The sequence below is a fragment of the Hippopotamus amphibius genome, chromosome 3 (assembly GCF_030028045.1).
Source record: "Hippopotamus amphibius kiboko isolate mHipAmp2 chromosome 3, mHipAmp2.hap2, whole genome shotgun sequence".
In the NCBI taxonomy this organism is placed as follows: domain Eukaryota; kingdom Metazoa; phylum Chordata; class Mammalia; order Artiodactyla; family Hippopotamidae; genus Hippopotamus; species Hippopotamus amphibius.
In genome coordinates this window covers 171,085,713-171,112,612 of record NC_080188.1, presented here as the reverse complement: position 1 = coordinate 171,112,612, position 26,900 = coordinate 171,085,713, and the positions used below count along the sequence as shown (strand labels likewise).

Genomic DNA, 26,900 nt, shown 5'->3' with positions numbered 1-26,900 from the left:
CTGGAGTATCCCCTAGTGGACTGGTGAGGAACAGGTTTTTTTTGGTTATTTGATCATATTTTGGTATTTGATCATAACAAATCCACTAACAATCTTACCTGAAGGGCATATTTTTTTCCCATGCTCAAAGTTAACATTTTTTTTAATTTCATAGTTTTGAATTCAGTAGGGGCCCTGCAAGACAGAACCAAATCTGTTTCTTGAAAAAATAAGTTTCCAATGTTTCAAATATAATCTCTTCCAAGAATTGTTATATAAAATGAGCATGAATTTAGAAATTCAAAATCAATCTTCCTTAACAGTTTCCTGATAATATAATTTAAGGCAATGGAAGTTTATTAGGAAAATTACTTGGAAGGAGATTCCCAAGCCCATGGACAGGCAGGGGTGTCTGAAGCCTGAGACTTTGTGTCCAGCAGTACTGCAATGGTTCCACGGGAGTAACCCATGATATGGCCCAAGTGTTCCTGGGGCATTTCAGCATATGACAAATTTAATTCAAAATACCATAAAAAGGAAAGCAGCCAAGATGGATCAGTGAACTAGAAGACAGAGCAGTGGAAATCACTGCTGCAGAAAAAAATGACAAGAAATGAGGACAGTTTAAGAGACCTCTAGGACATCAAGTGCACTAATACTCACATTATATGGGTCCCAGAAGAAGAGAGAGAAAGGGCCTGAGAAAATATGTGAAGAGATAACAATTGAAAACATCCCTAACCTGGGAAAAGAAACAGTCATAAGTCCAGGAAACACAGAGAGTCCCATACAGTATTAACCCACAGAGGAACACACCAAGACACACTGTAATCAAAATGACAAAAATTAAAAGATAAAGGGAGAATATTAAAAGAAAATTACTCAAATTATCTCACTGATCTAAATGTGAACAATCAAATTATAAATATTAAGCAGAATACTTTCTAAAGAGTTAGTGGTTACAAAAAATGAATTTGAGAAACTACTGATAAAGGCTTGAAAATAATGTTTTTATATACCATATAATTTCTGACAATATGTAGAATAAGAAGGATGACTAAAAACAAAATTTTAAGACACTCTATATACATAAAACTAAACAATGACTTTCATATTTTTGCAAGCGATTGAGCCAAATCTAATAAAGAATACAAGTATACAAAGCCTTTTCAATTATCCTTAACACACCGAAAATAATGTTACCATGCTTTCTCCAATCACATGGTCTTTTTTTTTTTTTCTTTTTTGGTTATATTGGGTCTTTGTTGCCGCATGTGGGCTTTCTCTAGTTGTGGTGAGCAGGCGCTATTCTTTGTTGTGGTGAGCAGGCTTCTCATTGCGGTGGCTTCTCTTGCTGCGGAGCACAGGCTCTAGGTGCGTGGGCTTCAGTAGTTGCAGCACACAGGCTCAGTAGTTGTGGCACACGGCTTAGTTTCTCCATGGCATGTGGGATCTTCCCAGACCAGGGATCAAACCCTTATCCCCTGCACTGGCAGGCAGAGTCTTAACCACTGCGCCACCAGGGAAGTCCCCATCCACATGGTCTTTTACACATTCTGTTCCCTCTATCTGAGACACTCTTCCCCACTCCTATCTACTAACATTTGATTACTGCCTATCTTTCAAATATCAACTAAATCAACACTAACCTCCCTGACTAGGTAAAATTCCACTATTATTGCTTCTCATAGCACTATGTATCTCACTTTTTATTGACTTAAGTAACAGTTGCTCATTCTACTAGGTTACTTAGAGAGTTCTATTATTAGTTCCTTTATTAGGTTGTTGTGAAAATTAAGTGATACATGTGCAAACCACCTAGAACAATACTAGCCATATGTAAATACTATTAGTACTGACCCCATTAAACCTGTGAGCAGTAAACTTTGCTTCTGTCATATAAGATTATTCTCTAGAGTTTTAGTTTGTTGTTAAAAACCACTTCATTACTAGCATTAACACAGTACTAGGGGTGTTCTAATCTATTTCTTGTCAAATTGTTTGATATTCCTCTCCTCAAGAGGTAGAACTTAATTTCCCACCCTTTGAGGAGAATTAGGGACTCGCTCTAACAAATAGAGTAAGATGGATGTAAAGTTGTGTGACTTGGGGACTAGGTTATGAGCATGAGCATGGTAGATTCCAGTTATAATTTTATCTGCTCCACTGTAGTGTCGGGGCAGTGGGGGGGGGGGGGATGTCCCCAAGATTACTCCCAGGTTCAATGATTCACTAGGACAACATAGCACACAGTTGTACTTATAGTAATGATTCCTTAAAGAGAAAGGATACAAAGCAAAATCAGCAAAGGGAAAAGTCAGATGGGGCAAAGTCTGCAGGAAACCAGGTACAAGATTCCAAGAGTTTTCTCCCAGGAGAGTCACCAAAGACACATTTAACTCCTCCAGCAATGAGTTTCTGCAGCACGTGTAAAATGTTGTCTACAGGGTAAGCTCCTTAGAGGTTCGGTATCCAAGGTTTTTCTGAGGTCACGTAGGCACCCTCTACCTACCACGAAGCAAAATTCCAGACTCCCAGAAGGAAAGTAGGTGTTTACCATAAACCACATTGTTTGTACTAACAGTTTAGACACAGTGAGTCACTCTTCACAGTTCTGGGAATGGTGGAAACCCTCCCAAATCCAAGTTCTTAGACGCCAGCCAAGGGCCAACCTTGTAAGCAGGGGGTTCTAAGGATTATCAGTTCTCAGGCCTGGTATGTTCAGTCTTTTTTGCACCACTGAGATGTTCTCTTTGGAAACAACATTTTGCTGTTGTTCTGTTTTTGGTGATCCCTGTTTTCTATCCAAAATGTCTCCATTTCCTGTCATTTTAACTAAAATTTCCTTTCCTGAGATTTATATGTTTTTTATAACTTATCAGCTACTTATGCCCAACTTTTAAAACTCTTTTACAAGCCACTAGATACACAACGTTATGATTAAATTCTGTATCTATCCTTAAGGAGAATATCTGTGAGAAAAAATCCTTTTAAGATTTAAAGACAGTAAAAAATTAATCTTAGCTCATTGGGATAAAATCATTTGATGCAACGTAATAGATATTATTGATCATTTATACTGCAACAGACTCAATTAACTATAATGTTTTTTTAAGAAGGAAAGGGAAAAATGGAGGCCTCAATTTCATTACACTTCTACACATTTCTAGTTAATATGTACATTTACAAATTAGCTGTTAACACTGTAGGAGTGCTATTCTTTTATAAATCACCACCTATAAACAAGATAGTAAACCCATGCTTCCTTCTCGAAAGAAGTTAAACAACTCATGACATTTTAAAAGGAATAGAACATAACCCTGCTGTCCTCCTCCACATCTTAATTTTCGAGTTCATTCCTCAGACTAAATACGTTCTGTTCAAAGGGTCTTATTAAAAAACTAACATCATATAAATATTTTACTTCAGCTTAAAAAAAGGAAAGGTTTTTAAAAATACATATACAAAGTCGTACTTTCTTAGTTTTGGGGTTATATCAGCAAATTAAGCAACACTAGACCAAAAACGAATTAGTGATTAATCTGCACCCTGAAATAATCTCTGAAATGTCTTCTGCTTTTTTTCCCTTCAATCTTTCCCATTAATGTATCCTGGCCTTAAATAAATTTAATATGAGCTCAGAGGAATGAAGAATACAGAAGCCTTCGATGAGGAACTTAACTAACTAAGGAAACAGGGATAACAAAAGTATAAGACAAAAGTATGCGGACTTCCCTGGTGGTGCAGTGGTTAAGAATCCACCTGCCAATGCAGGAGACGTAGGTTCAAACCCTGGTCCAGGAAGATCCTAAATGACCCAGAGCAACTAAGCCCATGAGCCTCAACCACTGAGCCTGCGTGCCACAACTACTGAAGCCTGTGCTTGACGAGAAGCCACTGCAATGAGAAGCCTGTGCACCACAACGAAGACTAGCCCCTACTCGCCACAACTAGAGGAAGCCCATGCACAGCAACTAAGACCCAACGCAGCCAAAAATAAATGAAGAGATAAAGCCACAGGGGATGAATTATCAAGGGAAAAAAAAAAAGTATGGATGTTAAATAATGTGAGGAGGAATAATGCAAAAGAAGTTATTTTAAAAAAAAAAACCCTTTCTTCTTGAAGATTTACAAAGTTTTCAAAATATATAAAGTGAAAAAAAAAGATAGTTAACAAAAATGGCATGTATGTTTTATATACCTTTTGGTTAACAACACAAACTATGAAAAGAGGATTTAAAAGGTTACACCCCAGAACGTTAATGATTGTTGTCTCCAAACAGGAAGGTGGGTTTGGGGTTTGTTTTAATTTTTGCTTATGTTTTTCTTTTTTTTCTATAATGAAATATACCATTTTTGTAATAAGAAAAAATTAATTTTTTTCCTTTCCCCTTAAAGAACTGAAGGAAATGAGTAGTAAATATATGGCTTTTTCCCCCTTTCTCTAGTTTAAAGATGAAGCAAGATCTTTGTAATAAACATTTTAGACTTGTACAAATAATACAAAAAACAAACATTTCATACTTGTCTGGTCATTCTTCTGTTGGCTTTGTAAGCTGTCCCCTTAAAACTCAGTGATCAAAAATAAATAAAATAAAACTAAATACTCCAGGAAAGATCTTCAAGTTGGAAGCCAGTTAATATGCAACACCACCCTCCCTATTAGTACAGACTGTCCTCTCACTGAGGTCCTCCTTAGACCTTAGATCATTCTTCACTTCCATTATTTTCCCAAAAATTATCCTCCTCAAAGTAAACTGCTTTTTTTCTTTCTATATTCACTGCAAGTAACAAAAAAAACTACATTTATATTATTGTTAGAAAGCTATAAAACAGAAGCTGCATTAGCAGCCTGGTATAGTGGAAAGCACAGTGGGCCAAAGTAAGTCTTACATTACAGTCCAGCTCTGGCTGTGTCACTTATTACACATTATCTAATTTAGTGTGAATAGGAAATAAGAGGATTCTTTTGTGGTAGGTTGTCTTAAGGTATTTCTCTTTACACAACACTTGCTAACTGTAAGAAAAAAAAATCAAATCATATATAGACATTTATAGAGTTAAAAGTGGAAGTTCCTTTTACATCTCCACTCCCACAACCACCAAGGAGCCTGAGAAGATACTAATAGGATGCTTTTCTAATAGACCAGCTGATAACAACTGTTTCATTCACAGCTCTCTAGACCAAAAGGAAGCTCCTCTGAATCTGACAAAGAGTCCAGGGTTTGAGCTCAACATAGTTACTAGATAGAAATTTGGGTCTTCTTTCTAAGGGAGCGGGTTAATGTGCTGCATATAACACAAAGAATGACCCAATATTTAGCAACCAGCAGAACAAACTAAGGTAGTCATCACTGTTCTCCATCAAATAATTCTAGCTGCCCTCCCAGGCACATAGCAAAACTGCACCTTCCCCATCCCCTTGACATGATGTGATGCCAAAGGTTTCTTCTCGTTTTTTAAAGTTTCCACTAGTACTTGATTCACCATTCTCTCTTTCCCTCTGTAAGGCAACTGCCAGCATCCTAGAATGATGGTGTAAGACTAAGAGCCTGAGTCTCTGGGTGACAAAAGATAGGTAGAATCTCTCTCCCACATCTGCCAAGACCCTCGCCTCCAATACACACTGATCTACACTGAACTGTAGTGTGAGTGACAAACTTTTGACGTGTTAATCCACTAAGACTGGGGTAGAAAGGAGCTGTTGTTACCAACCCATAACCTCGTTTACCATAACCTAGTTTATCCTAACTAGACAAACCGATTCTAAAGTTAATATAAAAAAAAATAAGCAAGCAGGAATAACCAGGAATATTCTGAAAATAAAGAGAAATGAGCCAGTCCTACTGGATGGCAGCAACAATAAAGAGCTAATACTTACATAGCACACTAATAACATGCCAGACACTATTTCTAAGCACATTATATTAATTAACTCATTTACTCCTAATAACAACCTTATTTGATAGGTATTATCATCTCCATTTTACAAATAAGGATACTGAATTATAGGGATGTTTAAGTAACTTGCCCAAGATCACACAGCTAAGGAAGTGATTTAAAGCAAAAGAGTTTAGCACAAAAGTCTATATATTCTTAACCACCATGCTATACCACACATTATAAAATTAAAACAGTGTGATACTGGCACATAATTAGGAAAATCATCAAAAAGAACAAAAAATCCAGAAAGAGAATCAAATGCACACAAGATTTTACTATATAAGAAGGTGAATAAATATAGCTTATTCAATAAGTGGCTATTTTGAAATCCCTCTATCCTTTCTGTCAACAATTCCAATTCAAGGTATTTATTCTACAGCTATACCTAGCACATGTTTCAAATGATACATATGAGATTTTTCACTATAGCACTGTTTGAAAACAGCCTAGTTATATAATTCTTCCATATAATGAACTATGCCATGCATTAAAAAGAAGCGAGTTCTTTATTGACTAAATGGAAGAATCCTGAAGATAAACTAAGTGGAAAAAAAAGCGAGGTGCAGAACAGTATATATAATGTGTTTCCATTGGTCTCAAGAAGAAAAAAAAAAAAAGGACTGGGAGGATACACATGCATAAAACCGGTGATTTGGATTGCCAAAATTTGAGTGGCCAGGGCAAAGGGGATGGCAGAAACACTTCTGTACCATTTGAGTTTTGAACTATGTAAAGGTACTGAGCATTCAATAAATAAATGATTTAAATTTTACAAGAGAAAAAGACTGAGCCATGTAGCAGCAGGGATAAATGCCAAAACAGTACATTGAGAGTTATCATGATAAAGAAGCTAAGCAGCCATTACGCTCCATATACTACAAGCTGAAACGGAGAAAGCCAGCTGGAAGAGAGGAAAACTGAACAGATGTACAGAGCAAAAAAAGATGCCAAAACCTTGCAGCCCCTAAAAGAGAAAGATGGAATATGCAGTCCTAATTTCTAATGGCTTACTAGCTCCAGTTTCCATGAGGCCCAGCTGTACAATGAGTCCTACTAACACAGTGTCATGATCTCCAGTGTACACACATACAACACTGGAGTTCGCTCCACTCGTTCACCATTACCTTTATTTTTTCTTTCTTAAGGCCCCTACAGCTAACTTTTCTATTCATATGAATGAGAAGGTATTTCAGGATAATTTCAAAGTGAAAGAGGAAAGAAAAGCTGTGATCTACCTACGTGAAGTGCTAGAAATACCCAATCAAAATGCTGATAATTGTACCAAAATAAAATAAAACTAAACATTATACTTACCTATGTATCCAGAAGCAACGAAATCAGGGAATTAAACCAAGGCACAGAAGAAGCCTAAATACAATATATTATCTTGTATTAAGGTCTCAAAATTATCTCAGCCTTAATGTTACTGTAACTGTTAAGTACATTAACTAATAAAAATGTTAGAAAGACAACTTTAAAAAAAACATTGGGACTTCCCTGGTGGTGCAGTGGTAAAGAATCTGCCTGCCAATGCAGGGGACACAGGTTCAATAGATAGTCCGGGAAGATCCCACATGCTGCGGAGCAACTAAGTCCGTGCGCCACAACTACTTAGCCCACGTGCTGCAACTACTGAAGCCCATTCTAGAGCCCATTCTCCACAAGAGAAGCCACCACACTGAGAAGCCTGCACACCACAATGAACAGTAGCCCCCACTCGCCGCAACTAGAGAAAGCCCGCGTGCAGCAACAAAGACCCAACGCAACCATAAATAAATAAATTAATAAATAAACATTTTTTTTTAAAAATCTGGTGTGCCATGTATGCTTTAAAAAAATTAATTTAAAAAAGTGGTACTGATGAACCCACTGACAGGGCAAGAATAAGGATGCAGATGCAGAGAATGGACTGGAGGACACAGGGTTGCGGGGTGGGGGGCGAAGGGGAACCTGGGACAAAGTGAGAGAGTAGCATAGACCTATATACACTACCAACTGTAAAACAGATAGCTAGTGGGAAGCTGCTGTATAACAAAGGGAGATCAACTCAATGATGAGTGATGCCTTAGAGGGCCAGAACAGGGAGAGCGGGAGGGAGTCAAGGGAGGGAGGGAATATGGGGATATACGTATAAATACAGCTGATTCACTTTGGTGTACCTCAAAAGCTGGTACAAGAGTGTAAAGCAATTATATTCCAATAAAGAGCTTAAAAAAAAACACTAATAGCTATCACTTTTTGAGTACTTACCATTCACCACACACCCTCTGGAAATTTTACATGTAATAACTATTTAATTCTCACAACTCTATGAAGCAGGTACTATTAGCATGACTATTTCACAGATGAGGAAACAGACACACATAGAAAATTCAGAACCCTAAGAGATCTTAGAAATTATGTATTCCCAGGCAAGTTATTTATTTTCTACCTATGTCAAGATATTGGTATGCTAAATCATAAATTTAATCCAGGGTCTTAACCCACATAGTCTAACACCAGAGTCCACGCTATTAACAGCATGCTTATAAATGGTACTGACTGATGTTATAATTCAAAGCACTCACCTAGAAAACCCAAAAGCTTCAAGAATTCCAAGTGTGAAAAATCTGTTTACACCCAGATCTGGGAGCAAACACAAAGTGATTCCTGGTAGATCAGTAATCTCTTAAATATAGTATTTTAAATAAATATTTTCCTGTTAATAGTAATTACCTGGCTTTCTTTTATTAGTACTTCTTTTAAATTCAATTCTAAAAAATATCTAAAGGGATTTCCCTGGTGGTCCAGTGGTTAAGACTCCACACTCCCAATGCAGGGGGTGTGGGTTTGATCCCTGGTCAGGGAATTAAGATTCCATATGCCTCACAGTGCAGCCAAAAAAAATAATAAAAATAAAAAATATCTAAGGTGGCACAAAACAAGTACATGAAGATTAGTCTCGAAATGGTAATATTTATTAATCCTTAATATTAAGTGAATTGTATATGTTATATTGTATCTTTCCTTCTATTTTATTATCATGAAAGCTTTGGGAATCAGTGCAGAACATCTCCCCCTAGGTGCAGCACAAACTTGGGAAAACTATAAAACTTAAGTAAAGCTCTGCTTCCTATCAGTTACGTGGCCTTAAGGTAGGAGACTTACTCTGTCTTAGCAAAACATCTTCATCTGTAAAGCCAGGAAATACGTACAGCTCCCAGGGTTGTGTTGAGAATTAAGTGATAGAGAATAAAGTGTCCAGCACACAAGCACCCACTCCTTTCCCAATGCTGTTATGCTACTGTGAAACTGCAAAGGTTAATAAGAGCATAACTTTTAGAGTTAGACTTGTCTTATTTATTGTGAGATCCATTTTCATAATTTGCCAAGGACTAAATGAGATAACACCTGAATCACAGAGACACACAAAGGCTAAACAAATATTATTAAATAAGTAATACTATCAAAAGCAAAAAGTGGGCACCAAAGATAACTAGAAACTAAACGTAAAAAAATAAAAGTTAGACTCTAATCTTTTCTGCACTCTGCTACTAAGCTATGTGTCCATGATCAACTTGTTTCATCTGCCTAAGCATTAATTTATCCACCTGTAAATCAAGTGTGTCAGAATACTGGGAATTCCCTGGCCATCTAGTGGCTAGGACTCCGAGCTTTACATCCAGGGTCCGGGGTTCAATCCTCGGTCAGGGAACTAAGATCCCGCAAGCTGTGTAGCACAGCCAAACAAACAAAAAAGTGTATCAGAATACATAATTTTTTTTAAAGATTTTTTGTTTGTTTGTTTGTTTTTTTGGCACACGGGCTTAGTTGCTCCGTGGCATGTGGGATCTTCCTGGAGCAGGGATCGAACCTGTGTCCCCTGCATTGGCAGGCGGACTCTCAACCACTGCGCCACCTAGGAAGCCCCTTAAAGATTTTTTTGACGTGAACCATTTTTAAAGTCTTTATTGAATTTGCTACAATATCGGTTCTATTTTATGTTTTGGGTTTTGGCCACAAGGCATGTGGGATTCTCAGCTCCCCGACCAGGGATCGAACCAGCATCCTCTGTATTGGAAGGTGAAGTCTTAATTAACCACTAGACCATCAGGGAAGTTTCAGAATACATAATTTCTAAGGTCTCTCCCAGTTCTAAATTTTTATACCTATCTCTGTCTGGCTACCAAAGTCATAAATTTTATCTTAAAACAACCAATACCATCACATATACATACACTCAACCTCAAGGAAAAGAAATATAAACCAGCAGGAGATTGAAAATTTTACAGATTCAGAAAAATGACCAAAAAATGGCAAGCTCTACAACTCCAGTTGAAGATTTTAATAAGAAATATGTTACTGTCAAGTACTTTCAATGAGAAAAAATTATTTTAAAAAAAGGAGCACCTAACAATAATGCAAAACAGTGTTAATTTATAGTTGCTACAAAAAACTGAAACTACTTATCAAGCGTTTTAAGTACCTGCCTAGATCTCAAAGACTCTCGTGAAATATCATCCTCACACAGTGGTAGGCCCGGAGCAGCCAAATGCATTCTAGATCAGTGGTTCCCAACCAGGGATGATTTTATCTCCAAGGGGATTTTGGCAATATCCAGAGATATTTTTTTGTTGCTACAGTTAGAAGGTGAGTGCTATTGGCATTTAGTTGATAGGGCCCAACGATGCTGCTAAACACCCTACAATGCACAGGACAACCCCCACAAAGAATCACTCAGCCCACAATGTCAATATTACAGAAGTGATCTGACCACCAATCAGAGCTAGTCTCCTGGGAATTTGGAACTAAGAAATTAAAGTTTAATATAGACCACTCTTTTGATCAGAGAAGAGATTACTAAAAAAAAAAAAAAAAAAAAAAAGAGCAAAGCATGGTATGAATTGAATGTCTAAGAGAGAAGAATAAAGTAAGCAAACAGAAGCCAAAACAAGAGACAATAAATACATACTGCCTGAGCTTTTAGCCGCCTTCCACTTCCTGTTTCTGGGCCAGTCTAGCTGCATTCCTGTCCTTGAGCCTCCACTATCTCCATGTAAATTTTCCAGGTATTACATAATCTGGAGTTGTTCTCTCCTACTTGTAACGAAGAGTTCTACTCACACATATTACCCACAGAAAATTGCTAAGGTAGAAGAATCGACTACAGCAGAGTATGTAATAGTTCAACACAAGTAAATCAAAAATAAATTTGATGAAACTTTATAATGATAAAAAACCAATGGTAAGGTACAGAAAAAAGTTCAGTGAGAACGAATCTATAAATATAAGGACAACAGAGGAAACAGAAAAGGTAAATAATGTGGAAACCAGGAAAGCAGTCAAAATTTCCTAAACTAGAAGGACAACCAAAAACCAAAGACAGATAGTACATTATATAAAGACAGAAATAATCATTTAAGACAGGCTTCTCCTCAAACATCTACCTACCAAGCTCTTAAGCTTTATGAGGAAAGATTTTATACAACTCAATAATACAAAAACAATTCAATTTTTAAACGGGCAGGGAATTCCCTGGCGGTCCAATGGTTAGGACTTCGAGCTTTCACTGTTGAGGGTGCTGGTTCAATCCCTGGTCGGTTCAATCCCAGGTTGGGGAAACTAAGATGCTGCAAGCCGCACGCTGTGGCAATCAATCAATCAATCAATCAATGGCAGAGAATCTGGATAGACATTTTTCCAAAGAAGATATACAAATGGCCAACAGGTACATGAAAAGGTGCTCAACATCACTAATAACCAAGGAAATGCAAATCAAAACCACAAAGAGATATCACCCCATGCTGGTTAGACTGGCTATCATTTAAAAGAAAAAAAAAGAGAGAGAGATAACAAGGGTTGGCAAGGGTGTGGAGAAAAGGGAGCCCTTCTGTACTGTTAGTGGGAATGTAAATTCGTGCAGCCACCACAGAAAACAGTATGAAAGTTCCTCAAAAAACTAAAAATAGAACTACCATATAAGCCAGTGGTCCAACTTCTGGGTTTATACCCAAAGGAAATGAAAACAGGATCTTGAATGTACATCTGCATTCCCATGTTCACTAAGCATTATTCACTATAGCCACAACCTAAGTGTCCATCAACAGATGAATGATACACACACACAACGGAATATTATTCAGTTGTGAGAAAGAAGGAAATCCTGCCATTTGCAACAACCTGGATGAACCTTGAGAGCATTATGCTAAGTGAAATAAGTCCAACAGAAAAATGCAAATACTGTATGATATCACTTATGTGTGAAATCTAAAAAGCTGAACTCAGGGAAGCAAGAGAAGAGAGTGGTGGTTAACAAGGCCTAAGAAGTGGGGGAAATGGGGAGACACTGAGGGAAATGGGGAGACACTGATCAAAGGGTACAAACTTCCAGTTATACGATTAACAAGTTTTGAAGATCTAATACAGGGCACAGTGATTATAACTAATAATACCATATTACATATTTGAAAGTTGCTATAAGAGTAGATCTTTCATGTTCTCACCATGAAAAAGAAATGGTAATTATCTGACTTGATGGAAGTGTCAGTTAATACTATGATGGTAATCACACTGCAATACATAAATATACCAAATCAACAGCTGCATACCTTAAACTCAGCCAATGTTACATGTTAATTATATCCCAATAAATTGGAGGAAAAAAAGAATTTTTAAAATAAAAAGATTTTATGTGCTGCCAAGAAAAAAGAATAAATAGATAAATATAAAAATAAAGCATGACCTCAGACTTGACAAAGTAACAGCTTGGTAGAGAATTTGCCAGAGCTAAAGCCATCTTGACACAGCCCATGGCCAAGGTGACTTTTCTCTTTGAAGACAGCTAATAATTTCAAAAAACAGGTAACTTGAAATAATTAGATCAAAGAACCTACAAATCCATTAGAATTTTCCTAAACAGCAGGATTAATAACAGAATAAAATAGAAAATGAAAAATATAATGATAAAGACAGAATGAAAACATGATATCCTAAGACTTAAAAGTGCAGTTAAGCCTAAAACAGGGTAGCAAAAGGAAAAACACACATTGGGTAATAAAGCCAAATTTAAAGTAACTTTTTTCCAATAAGTAACAGCAAAAAAAACTCAAAGCACCTCTATGAACTAAACTCTGCACTTTAACATGCCAGGTATAATATTCCTAAGCGAACAATGCAAAAAACACATTCTCTTGTTGAATGTATCAATTCATTTAAACTTACTGAGCATCAACTTTGTGCCTGTCACTGTTAAAGGTACAGGGACTCCAGTGGTGAACAAGATCAAGTTCCTGCTCTCACAGAGCTTACGACTTAAAGCAAAACTAACAGAAATGTGAGCCACAAATGTGAGGGAAAATATGTCATTTTACATATTCTGGCAGTCAGGTTAAATTTTTTAATCTGTAAAATTAATTTTAATAATCTACTCTATTTAATCTGACATACCTAAAACATGATCATGTCAACATGTAATCAACATAAAAACATTAATGTGATACTTTACATTCTTTTTTTCACCTTGAATTTTTGAAATGTAGTGTGTATTTTAATATAGCTCTTCTCAGTTAGGACAAAGGACATTTGCTGAATAGTCACATCACTAGGAGTTGCCGTACTGGACAACGCCAACCTAGAAAGAGGGACAGGGCTGCTTTTTTTTCTTTTTTTTTTCCCATTTCAAATCCTGTCATATTCTTTGACTATTTATGTATAAATTGTCCGCATATATTTCTCTGATAAAAATAACTATAAAGAGTTCTCTGGCCAAAGCAAAACAGCAACTCCAAGCATCTATTTTATGCAAAACTGGAAACAACCTACCATTAATATGAAAAATTCTGAATACACTGTGGTATAGTAATACAATGGAATACTGAACTATATTGTTTCAAATGGATATATCCCAGAAACACACAGCATACACAATAAAAGTTGTACGATGATACATCTGGCATAGAACTTATATAAATCTTTAAAACATACAAAGCTACAAACTGGCCCTCACGCGCACACACCCTCTACTAGAGCATTACAAATGGAATAAAATGCAACTATGTGGAGGGGAGGATAAACACCATCAGGGTAGTGTTAACCTCAGGATAGGAAGGAAGAAGAAGGTCTGCAAAGGGTATTCAATTATGTCTATAATGTTTTCTTTTTTTTTAATGTGACATTAACGTTTGTTAAATCTGGGTGGCAGGTACCCGGATGTTCTGTTATATGCTGTACTTTTCTGTATGTTTGAAATACTTCCTTTCAAAAAAATGCTTTCTTCACATTTTATTTCTATTTCTGAAGAAGAGACCAGAGTTTACTGGTATCAGAAACTTAACACATGATAAATATACATTTTAATAAAAGAAAATATTCTTTCTTCATACCTCCTTAAAGTTAAATCTCAGTTTCACAGAATTAATCATTCCACACTGAATCTGGTCTTAGAGTTAGCTAATAGATTAGCAGCAGGGTTAAAAATATATATATGTTGATTCAGAAGCTAAACGTAAGTCCAGATGTAATCTGGAAAGAATCCGGAATTCCTCTACAGTATCCACAGAACATATCTTTTTTCATAGCGAAAAGGTTTACGTTTACCAAAAATCAATGTTCAGAGGTCTCAACTGCTGATGTAGCACTGTAACTATGAATTGTCAACATTAGGAATGTATTTACCAAACAATATTCCCCTCAGTGCAAAAACATAAATTGTATGCTTTATTCTACGAGATGTTAGTCACAAATTATGACATTTCTTTATGCAAAATGTAGAGAAATAATTTTAGTTGCCATATTAAAATATACCAGGGAATTTCTCTGAAGACAGGCTTAATATTATATATAATATCTATGTGTATATATACACATTTATTATATATATACTTTAGCTATATGTACTATTTACACCTTAGATAGTTTGTAGAAAGTAAATGGACAAAACATGTATTGTTACCACCAATAACAGTAGCAAGAATTCATTAAGAAATAGGGATAGACAGTCTCTCTCCCTGCAATCCACTCCTACTTCCACCATGCCTCCTCCAACCAAATGCCTTATAGTACAGAAGTGTGATAAAGAATGGATAGTAATAACAGCTTAAAACTCTTCCAAAATAATCCTTACTTAAAAAAAAAAAAGGCCTCTAGGAATAACAGTTTTAAGAATATAAAACTGTTGGTAGAAAGTTACTACTACAGAAAATCTGGTTACCTACCTAGAAAGAGAATTAAAGGGAAAATGATTAGATGCAATATGAATACAGCAAGGCAACCAGACCCAAGACCGACAAATAAAAATACTAGTTGTCTTATATACTAGCAATAAGCAATTAGGAAATGCAATGGAGAAGAATTACACTTAGGATAACAACAAAAAATTTAAGAAGCCCACAAAATAAGCTTAACAAGAAATGTCCAAAAACAGTATGAAAGCAATGGAAAATACTTCAGGACACAAAATAGAAAATACTTAAGGACACAAAAGATGACCTAGACTGGCAAAGGGACACCACGTTCTTAGATGCAAGGACACAATAATGCAACAATGTCAATTCACTCTCAAATTAACCTATAATTCAATACAATCACTATCAAAATCCCATCAAGATTTCTGAATCTTAACAATCTGCTCCTAAGAATCTTTGGAAGATATACTATGCAATAACATCCAAACTCTGAAAAATAATACAATAAGGAGCTACCCAGATAAACATATTCACTTTAAGCTTAAAATACAATTATAATTAAAATATGTTGACAATGTGCAGAAAGAAATAGACATGAATGGAACAATGGAAAGAGTTTTAAAAAGACCTATATACATTTGAGAATTAAACATATGCGAAATACGGCTCTTCCAAGCAGTGAAAATTTATGAATTATTCAATAATTAGCACAATGGAAAAATGCTAAGTTGGTTCCAAGGTCAAATAAATATATATATAAATTTCAGGAAAGTTCAAGTTAGTAATATAAGAAAAAAAAATTGAGAGGAAAACAGGTGATCTTTAATAATCTTGTAAACAAATATTCATCAGTAAAAAAAATGGTTAACATCTAAACAAAATGGTTAAAATATATATCAAGAGCACAGTACACTATAAAGCTGTTGAAAAGAATGAGAAATGTACACTCTGGCATAGAAAGGTCTTCCAGACATATTAAGTGCAAAAAACAAATCTGAGAGGAAAAAATTCATACAGTATAATGCATTTACTTGCATTTATGAAATGGCAAGAGAAGTATTAATATGTACACTCACATAAATGTAAATACATAAAAAGTTCTGGGAAGATACACATCAAACCATGAACAGTAGCTTCCTCTAACGAGGGAATATGGATCATGGGTAGGAATGTCAAGGAGGACTTTCATGTCTAATCTACATGCTTCTGTACTGATTTTTTTTTTTTTTTACACTGAGATACCTCTTTATATATTTAACCCAATTTAAAAATGCAAATTTCAAAATTAATAAAAGAAAGCTACTATAACAAAAAACCTTCAAGTATCAACCTTTCTTTCCTATAAGAAACAGATTGGTGATTCAGATTGTGCCTGTTAGTACTGCTAGTTTTAGGAAAATGTTTTCTTAGAAATTATCTGCAACCACAAAATGCTAAGTGGCAATCTTCAGTCCTAACTCAGTATTGTTACTTTAATTTGCTGGAATTAGCATAAAGGAAGGAACATGTTAACAAAATTGTATGTGTACATATTGTACATTATATTAAGCCACAGAACATTTTCTTTGACCTTGACCACATCAAGCGAAAGGTTTCTAAACCCTCCCTCTCCTTGGAAAAGCAAACTAGGTAATATAAATTGCCTGGGCCTGCTGAGCTTTGTGTTCTGCTGGATCAAAAGCCAATACTGGCAGAGTTCACTACAGAGGAGCTCGCAGTACTACCACATAGACTCAGCACATTTACAGCACAGAGCAAAGAGAGAGAAAAAGCTCAATATAGGTCTTATTTTTTTAAGTAACCAAAATCAAATTTGTCATAGTATTATATGTGTATTAATTTGTGCATTTATTTGAGTGAAAGTTCAACTGAAAATAACAGAGAAATCATTCCAATTAGTATAATGACCACAAATTTACATACTGAAATTATGCCCTCAACCCAAAAAGGCAGAGATTTAGTAACCAAGTTATTATATAAAATATCACACTTCCCCACACACAGACACACAAAACAAGACTAGTTTTTTTAACTGATTCATGAGTGTTCATCAATACCTACTTAAGCAGCATTTTTCTGGACAGCAGTTCTGTCTAAATTATACCTAAAAATTCTGAGGTATTAACATAGGCAATTACTATAAAATAACTGAATAAAGAAACACAGAAAATACTCTAGAGTGTTAAGCTAATTTTTAAAAAATTCTGTCATATTACCTAAAAAGGAAAAAGAAAGGTCCTTATAAGTTGCATATTACAATAATAAACTAAATAGATCACTTTAAGTGGCTACATAGATTCCAATACAAGGAGAAAAGGAGAGTTGTAATCTAACAACAGGGAGTGGGGGATATAAAAGTCTTTAAATAAGAAATATCAGTAATACTAAGTCTAGAGTTTAAGCCAATAGTTCAACATTACCACGAAATTTCAAATTGCACTGTTCCCTTTGTTAGGCCATAACATCTAAGTCTCAATCCATAGCCACAGAGTAAGTATACAGCTCTAACCCTGGTCAACCATTCTGAAAACCTCATCATTGGTCTCAAGGGAGACAGGGTAAAAAAGACTAAAAATCTTCCCATACACACACATATACATATGTACATATATACAAACTCCAAAAGGTAATTAGGCACCATCACACCATAACTATAGAATCACAAATAGGTACCCCAATTTCTTTGTTCTCTAGTCTTTTTCAATTTGGGCAAGTAGAGTTTTGTGGAGTTTAAATTAAAAAAAAAAAAAACAAAACTGATATTAAGTACTTAGAACATGCCTGGCACACAGTACTCAAGGTCCGTCAGCAGAACACTATGTCCTACCTCCCTTTTCCCTGACACAAGATTCTTTCAAAAGTGCATCTCTCAACAGACCTTCAACATATGAACTTTTAGAGATTAAAAAAAAAAAAATTTGAGGCCAAAGCATCTCTTCCTGCCACAAAAAAGTGGCATAAGACAGTGGACACTTGCACGTGCACTAGACTTGGAACAAATGGACTTTTGAACCCATTTTAAGTACAAGAGTCAATACATTATGTTTTCTGACAATTAACAATCTTTGAATTACTTTTGATCCAAAATTCAAATTACTTTGAATTCCTCTTCTTAATCTCACATTACCAACAGTTCTCAAAGTGCGGCCTCAACCAGCAGTATCCAGCAACACCCGAAAATGTGTCAGAAATGCAAATTCTCGAATCCCACCTCAGACCTAAATAAGAAACTCTGGGGGTGGGACCCTGCAATCTGGGTCTCCACACTAAAGTTTGAGAACAGTTCCATATGATTTGGTGAAGTATCAACAGTGAAACTCCAAATCTATCAATTCCAGAAGAAATCTGTTAAGACTGATGAGGTTAACATTATGAAATCTCATATGCGTGGTATATGAGAAAAAGCACAATTTGACTCACAAAATTAAGAATATGAAAGTTCTACTAAAATACGCTTTTAACAAGAACCTTTATAACCAGAGGTAAAAATAATACAAGGAGGCACAGAAAGGTCTTAAAGGATGTCAGATGAAGGAGATTACAATATAGTCATTAAATATTAACTAGCAAACAAATGTACCAGCTTAGAATGAGGTCTCAACCTAAACTTTACATTTGCCTTGGCCTGTGTTTCTGGTTCAACTTCTCTGAAGGAAGAAAAACACCAGTATGAAAAGAGTAAGAAAGAACCGTAAGACAAATCATCCTAAGAGGGTAACATTTACCTTCAAGGAAGGTAGGCCTGGGACTTCCCTGGTGGCACACTGAATAAGACTCCGCACTCCCAATGCAGGGGGCCCGAGTTTGATCCCTGGTCAGGGAACTAGATTCCACATGCATGCCGCAACTAAGAGTTTGCAAGCCACAACTAAGGAGCTGGTGATCTGCAACTAAAAGAGCCTGTGAGCTGCAACTAAGGAGCCTGTCTGCCACAAGTAACACCCAGTGCAACCAAATAAATATATATTTAAAAAAAAAAAAAAAAGGGAAGGTGGGCCTAAGGTGATTTCAGTACCCCAAAACTTCCCTACCTTTTTGCTGCTTTCTGAAAGTCCTTTAATAATCAACTCACTTGAGAGAAAAACAGAGACTTAAAGAAAACAGACTTAAAATATAAGTGCTAAGACAATTCTATGCTTTAGCATGCCATCATGACAATAGCAGCGTCTGAGATAGCTTACAAAACATTTTCACGTAAGATTCATATAACCTTCATAACCATCTTGAAGTAAATAATGACAACAACAAAACTACTATTTATTGAGTACTTAGAGCCTTACAAAATTTTTTTATTTAATTCAACAACCTGCTGAGATTGGAGCTGTAAACCATTTACAAATGTCAGACACAAGGCAGGATCTGAATCCAATTCTAATTTTAAAACCCATGTTCTCTAAATCTCTGCACTATGGCAAGATCTGGAGACAAAGGCTTGAGTTTCAGTCCCATAACTAACAGCTACGCACTCTTGGGAAGTCACTTAATTATCTTCACTCTTCATCTATAAAACGGGAAGATTAATATCTGTCCCCACCTATTTCAGAGTACAGTCAACCCTTGAACAACCCTCCACAAAGTCAAAAATCCTCTTATATCTTTATAGGCGGTCCTCCATATCCAGGTTTGGCATCCGTGGATTCAACCAATCACAATAAAACCATAATACATATTTATTGAAAAAAATCTGCCTGTAAGTAGACCCTCGAAGTTCAAACCCTTATTGCTCAAGGGCCAACTGCAATTGTAAAGATCAAATAAGATAAAGGACATAAAAGGTGTTCATAAACTCCAAAAAACCTACACAAATATAAATTATCATCATCATTACTGATTTTGATAGAGAAAGAGAGTGAAAAGTAAAAAAAAAACAATGATATAGTATAGTAATTGCAAGGGGGAAAGATGCTGGTTTTTCTTCTGTTTGGCTTTTGTTTTCTTTTTAAAGCAAGTTGAACACCTTTAAGGAGAAACTTCAGACTTCAAAATTTACCTGGCACGTTACTGTCAATTGGGCTGTGATAAAAGAATCTGTACCACAAATTATTTTGTCACTTTTCTAAAAATACAGACACACAAGGCTATGTACCTGTAACTTATGCAGATTTGGAGGTTAATAGAAACCTAAAGCTGATTTCTTTTAAAAAGTTTGGTTCTCATAAGACTCAGTGACCAGGACTTCCTTAGCGGAGCAATGGTTAAAAATCCACCTGCCAACACAGGGGACACGGGTTCAATCCCTGGTCTGGGAAGATCCCACATGCTACGGAGCAAGTAAGTCCGTGCACCACAACTATTGAGCCTGCACTCTAGAGCCCCTGAGCCACAACAACTGAGCCCATATGCTGCAACTACTGAAGCCCAAGCACCTAGAGCCCATGCTCTGCAACAAGAGAAGCCACAGCAATGAGAAGCCTGTGAACCACAACAGAGTAGCCCCCACTCACCGCAACTAGAGAAAGCCCGCGCACAGCAATGAAGACCCAACGCAGCCAAAAATTTTTTTTAATTAAAAATTTTTAAAGAAAGAAGACCACACACACACAAAGAATTAGTGACCACTATACCAGGTCACCATAATTAAAATTCCCTTGCAATAGCCTCCCTGTTCTTTTCTACAGTATGATTTTCAACCTGTGGTGCCTACATCTTTCATTCTGCAAAGAATAAAAGATGAATTACAGATCCTAAATAAACAAATCAGACCACTTCAAATGATGAGTTTGATTTAAGGGAAAAATTTTACTATTCAAAACTTCACAATTTAAAGTTAACTTTTAATACTATTTACAGTGAGAGAAGGAAGTAAAGTTGAAGTGAAATCACTCAACTGCTGTGAGGTATGTCAGATATTAAAAGGACAAGGAGGTATTCAACCCTAGATTACTAGTTACAAAACATCTACTCACCAAAAAGGTTCAAAAACAGATTTCAGAAAAGTCATACAGCACTCACCTCTTTCATACCAAAATCAGCCCAATTATTTTTATTCCATCTAAATTACATTCACAAAAAGAATTTTTGGCAAAGCAATTTATTATAACGACTTACATATTAATTTTAAAAATACCATTCTCATTTTCAATGAGAAAATACCATTTCTTTTTTCTACAGAAGAAAAACCATGGACTCTGATAAACCATTTCTATAACGTAGATACATTTTTACTGACTACGTACGATATTTAATCTATATTTAAACCTACATGTAAACGCAACACTCTGTCAGCCCTAACGTTCATATATGAAATTACATGCTAATACCTCAATACTGAAACTCAAGACAGTGATTTGTACACTAATTGCTAGGTTTTTTGTGTAAATGTCAAACAAAAGGTTCACTGAGATGCTTCTGAATCTAATTCAATGTATTCATTCAAACCAGAATTTATCATGTGGTTCTCACCTAGGGGCAATCTAGCAATGTCTGGAAACATTTCTGGTTGTTACAATTGGGGGGGGGGGCCTGCCAGAAAGGGGTGCTACTGGCATCTAGAGGTAGAGGCCAAGGATCCTGCTAAGCATCTTACAGGATGTAAGCGTCTTGCAGGACAGCCCTCCACAACAAAGAATTATCCACCCCAAAATGTCAATACTGCCAAGGTTGAGAAACTCTGATATACAGAAGTTTATAAATACCCATCTGTCTAAAAACAGTATTCACTTCACCTTTGTTTTCCATATTATTTGCCAGTTCTTTTCTTTACATACTAGTCTTTGGCAAAAAACTTACCCTATTCCCATTCTTTCAATCAACTTCTAACTTGCAAACTTGTCAATATAGCCAATTTCAAAACGCATTATCTTTGACTCATCCCTATTTTTAATAATAATAGTAGCAATGGCCGGAACCAACACATATTTAGCCCTTACTACATGCCAGACATGTACTAGAATAGTGCCTGGCATGTATTAACTCATTAATCTAGGTACTGTTATTACTAGGTATTCCTATTATTATTTTACAAATGAAGAATTCAAAGCACAAAAGGATTAAATAACTTGTCCAGGGTTACACAGATAATAAGCAGTCAAGCCAGGTTTCAAATCCAGGCAGAATGGCTCCAAAGCATTCCAAAGTCATTCTCCATGTCAAATCATAATGTCCTTAAGTTCCACAAGGACAGGGACCTTGTTATACTCACAGCAACATCCCCAGAATCCAGTATATAATAGGTGCTCAAAAAACTTTTGTTTGTTGAATGAATGAAATATTCCTCAAACTCACCCCACCTGTTTCCATTGCCTCTGCTCAAGGCCAAGTCTTCCAGCACCTCATACCTGGGTTTTTTTTTTTTAACATATACTATATCCTTTACATATCCTATGAACTAACCAATCAGGTAAATGGGTATAAACTCCTCTGCCACATTTTCAATAACCCAGCCCGTAAGTCCCAACATATTCAAAGTTTTCTTCCCACTGCTTCTCAATTATCAATAGCATCATAATATCTTAGAGTCAGAAGGTACCTTAGAGATCATCCAGTCCAACATTTAACAGATAAAGAAACCCAAAGATGGTGACTAATTCACCCAGCCAGGTGAAGCCAGGACCAGAACTTGATTCTTGCAATTTCTGCTCTAGGAGTCACTCCTGGAGGATTTGCTTCACTCATGACAGATGTCTCTCCTCACTATTCCATCAACAAATTATGTTCATTTCAATTGTTCACACTTAAGTTGTTTCTCCTGCACAGCCTGCCCTCTTTTTCTTGCTCCATAGAGCCAAATCCTACCTATCCCTCAAAGTCTCTTCCTATTCCATTCTTCATGCCCTCCTCCTTCTCAGAAAATCTTAAGTCCTGACTGGACGCTAGAGGGACTTCCCTGGTGGCACAGTGGTTAAGAATCCGCCTGCCAATGTAGTGGACACAGGTTCAATTCCTGGTCCAGGAAGATTCCCACATGCTGCAGAGCAACTAAGCCCGTGTGCCACAACTACTGAGCCCGTGCGCTGCAACTACTGAAGGCCACGTGGCTAAAGCTGGTGCTCAGCAACAAGAGAAGCCACTGCAATAAGAAGTCCATGCACCACAAAGAAGAGTATCACCTGTTCTCCACAACTAGAGAAAGCCCACATGGAGCAACGGGGACTCAACACGGCAAAAAATAAATCAAGTGAACAGACACTAGAGGAAGAGGATCACCATTGCCTACTGGGCCACGTTTAACGCATACTAACACTTCCCACAAAGCAAAGCTACTTGGATCATCCCCAGCTCTCCACAACTAGAGAAAGCCCACACGCAGCAATGAGGACCCAAAGCAGCCAAAAATAAATCAAATGAATAGACACTAGAGGAAGCGGATAACCATTGCCTATTGGGCCACGTTTAACGCATACTAACACTTCCCACAAAGCAAAGCTACTTGGATCATGTTTTCCCTGAAAACTATTTACCCATTCTTCCCACCTGTGTTTCAGGAAGTGATTTCAATAAAGACTAACTTATATGGCACCTTCATGAAATGTTTATATACCTGGAAGAGAAGCTCACTCACATCTTTAAGAGGAGACATGTAACGCCTGAATGGCCCAAATTATCTATATCTCTTCCATTAAGAAACTCAGCCTGTTCACAAAGTCCAAATCCAGAACTCTGATACAACTCACCTAGCAGCCACAGCTTCTAAAGTTCATCTCTTTCTATGCATACTACCATTTGTCTTAACTTCCTCCAGAACTCCATTTCTAAGGAATAGTTCACACTTCTCCTCCTTCCTCGTCTTCCCTACACTACGCAGTATGGAATACCCTCTTTTATCTTTTATTATTTTCCATATGCCTCTTCAGTGAAAGTCCAGTTTGCCACCTCTCATCCAACCTCCACTATCCAGTCCTTTATATAGAAGTCACAACTATCTCTTCAGCCTCTCTCAAGTCTTAGGGTATCTCAACTCCATGAAGGTTACTTTTGCTTTTCCCCTCCTTCTTCATTCTTCCTTCCTCTAAACAAGTGACCTCAAAAGTGGTGTGGACGCAGCTCAGAGGAAGTGCAAACGGATCCACTGGGCTTCAGGAAAAAATATTAGAACGCTTGTTATATTTATTTTTTCACCTCATCCTTTCTTAAATTCTGTTTCTGTGTACATTTACAATTACTCATTAGTACAGTAAGACGAGTATATCATTAATAAGGATACACAAATTCCTGGAGTATGTGATCAAGAGTCTGGAGACAACTATTTTAAAAACACCTTGATAATGAGGCCAAAGTGATAGGTTCCAGGCCATATGGAGGATATAAGTATGTATATGTGTGTGTGTATATATATAGGAAGAAAAATTCTTGTTCGTATCCAAATTCCTAACTATGCCCACCAACCTCTAACCCCTGCCAGTCACCTCAGAAATCTGTCCTACTCAAAACAGCAGAACAGAGGATGGTTTGGCAAAGCTCTTCATTTCCAGTTTGAAATTTAAAAAAGAAGAAAAGAAAGAAATTCAAAGTGATGAGCTATTACCCTTCTCTTTCCCACAGAAGGGCATTTCAGGGTACTGTTCAGTATCCTGACACGGCTCACTGCCTAATTTATATGTATACTTCACAGGCCACTACCTGCTGAGATTCAGTTCCTATTTCCCAATCCCTCGAGGCACAACTCACGCTCCCTTCGCTAACACCCGATTTCTACTAACACCTGGATTGAGTTCACACCTCCCTTCATCTTTCTCTCCCGATTATAACATCCACCGTCCTCCCCGAGCCGCACAGTCGCGTCCCAGTGTAGAGGACAGTCCACGCAAGGTCCCTAAGACCACTTCTCTTTCCTCCTCCGCCCCCAGGAGCTGCCAGCCAGGCTGGAGACAGGAGGGGGGAGGGGTGTGACTCGCTTCCCGTGACTGGCCCAGATGGCAGCAGATTCCGCCCCCACTCTCGGGCACCCCTCCACCCCTCGGCCCCCTAGGGCTGCCTGTCTGCCTCCCACCCCGCCCCAACCCCACCTCCGGCCTCCCCCACGAAGGCTCCCGGGCACACTCACCATGCTGGGTGAAGATATTGAAGCCGGCCTCCGTGGTGCGCCCCGCCAGGTCCCGCCTGCGGCCGGAGGGCCTGGCTGCGCTGCTGCCCCGGATCCCGCGGGGTTGCGACTGCTGAAGCCCCGGAGCCTCCCCGACGCGGCCCACCTGCTGCCCCATCCCTGCGCTCGCGTACTCCCGCGCCCCCGCCGACCCCTGGTCACATTCCTCCTTGGCTCCGGCCTCGGGCTCCAGGCGCTGCTCCGGCCTCTCCTTCCCAGTCCAGGCCCCGGCCCAGAGCGGTCCGGTCGCCGGCGGCTCCGCACCCGACTCCTCACAGCAGCAGCCGCGCTGCCTCTCGACGCCTCACAGATTTTCCTCTTCCCTCCCCATCCCGCGGCTCCGCGCCCCCAACGCTGCCGCCGCCGCCGCCGCCATCTTTAAACCACCGAGCACGGGGAGAGCGTGGGACAGAGCGCCTCCCGCCCCCCACCCAGTCACCTCCGCTACTCGGAGGGAGGGCTTCCCGGCGGCCCCGCCCCGGCCCGCCCGTCCGCGCGCTCCCGCCTCCTCGCAGGGTGGGCCTCCCCACCCGGTACCCACCTAATGGGCACGTCTACCGCCGCCTCAGGTCTTTCGGCCCTTCTGTTCCTTCGCGGCGCCTCGGCCTCCCACGTCCGAATCCGCCTTAGCCGACCCCTCCCACGTTCGGTTCTACACGCTACGGTCTTTCGGGGGGTTGGTCGGTCTAAAGCCTTCCCTGTCCCACCCCCACCTGTCACATCAATCAGTCGCGCTGAGCGACCCAGGTGCACCGCTCTTTAGCAGACACAGTTGGGACCGAAAAGCACAAGGCGTTTGGGGCTTGCCATCCAGGTGAGGTTCCCTAAAATGCCCCGGAGAATTCGTTTAAACACTCTTGTCAGCAGCCGACCTAGAGTCAAAATTGAATATATAAAATTTACGTGACGATAATAAAAAAGGTACATTATTTCACCGTAATTTTTTGAAACTGTTTCGTGATGTCAAGTTGCACTCGCCTGGGTTGTCGGCACTCTACAGCCTCACTGGAGAAGCAGTTATGACCCGATTCCTCATTTTATATTACCATGAATTCCTCTGGAACTCCTTTACCGTCTAACCACGTGTGTGTTTCTGTTACCCTTACATTGCTTGACAGTAAAGCTAATCTTCGCACCGGCATGCTTTATATACAGTGCACGTGGTCAGGTCTCCTTTGATGACAAAGGAGAAAAATAAGACTACCTTCGACCCGGTTTCTGAGTCAGAACTTACTTATTTTTAGCTTATATTGTCTAAAGACAGTGACTCAAGCAGAAGAGAAATGTTTTAGTGCACGCGCACACGTAATACATATGTGTAAATATTCACTTATCTCCCCCCACTGAGCATTCTTGCATCTTAATATTGATCCAGTTTTTTACATTCTCAAAGAACTTCATAATTATTCTTCAGCTATTCATTTAGCTTCCCTATTTCCTTTCTAAAACTCATCAGTTATTGGCGGTACCACACTGAAAATTTGCTTTAAAGCGGAGGGTGTGGGAGCCATTGTAAAGAAACAGCAGAACAACCATTGGGAAGATAAATTTCAGCAAAAAAGATGAATGCAGCTCTCCTTTACGTGTCTTTCATAGAACTGAACTGACGTTATATGAACCATTAATACTCACTACTATAAAAGCACTATGAAATTCTTCCATTGCCTTCCAGGGTATGACCAGAAATAACTGAAATTGCCCACCAAATGGGAACAGAAAAACTGTGCTTTAGCACTCGATACGATATGAATTTTCCACTTGGGTCAAAACTTTCCTGTGTTTAAAATACTTTGTTT

At 38.1% G+C, this 26,900-nt stretch overlaps 1 protein-coding gene across 4 annotated transcripts in view; it reads right to left on the bottom strand.

Annotated features, from left to right (window-relative positions):
- Positions 1 to 25,458, bottom strand: part of ABL2 (ABL proto-oncogene 2, non-receptor tyrosine kinase) — a 126,720-nt gene extending 101,262 nt beyond the window's left edge. For all 4 annotated transcript variants that reach the window (XM_057726313.1, XM_057726316.1, XM_057726315.1 and 1 more), the window contains exon 1: positions 25,066 to 25,458. In XM_057726313.1, coding sequence (XP_057582296.1) covers positions 25,066 to 25,222 — 157 coding nt within the window. In that variant the 5' untranslated portion in view covers positions 25,223 to 25,458. The remainder of the gene's footprint in view (positions 1 to 25,065) is intronic.
- Positions 25,459 to 26,900: the final 1,442 nt, after the last annotated feature.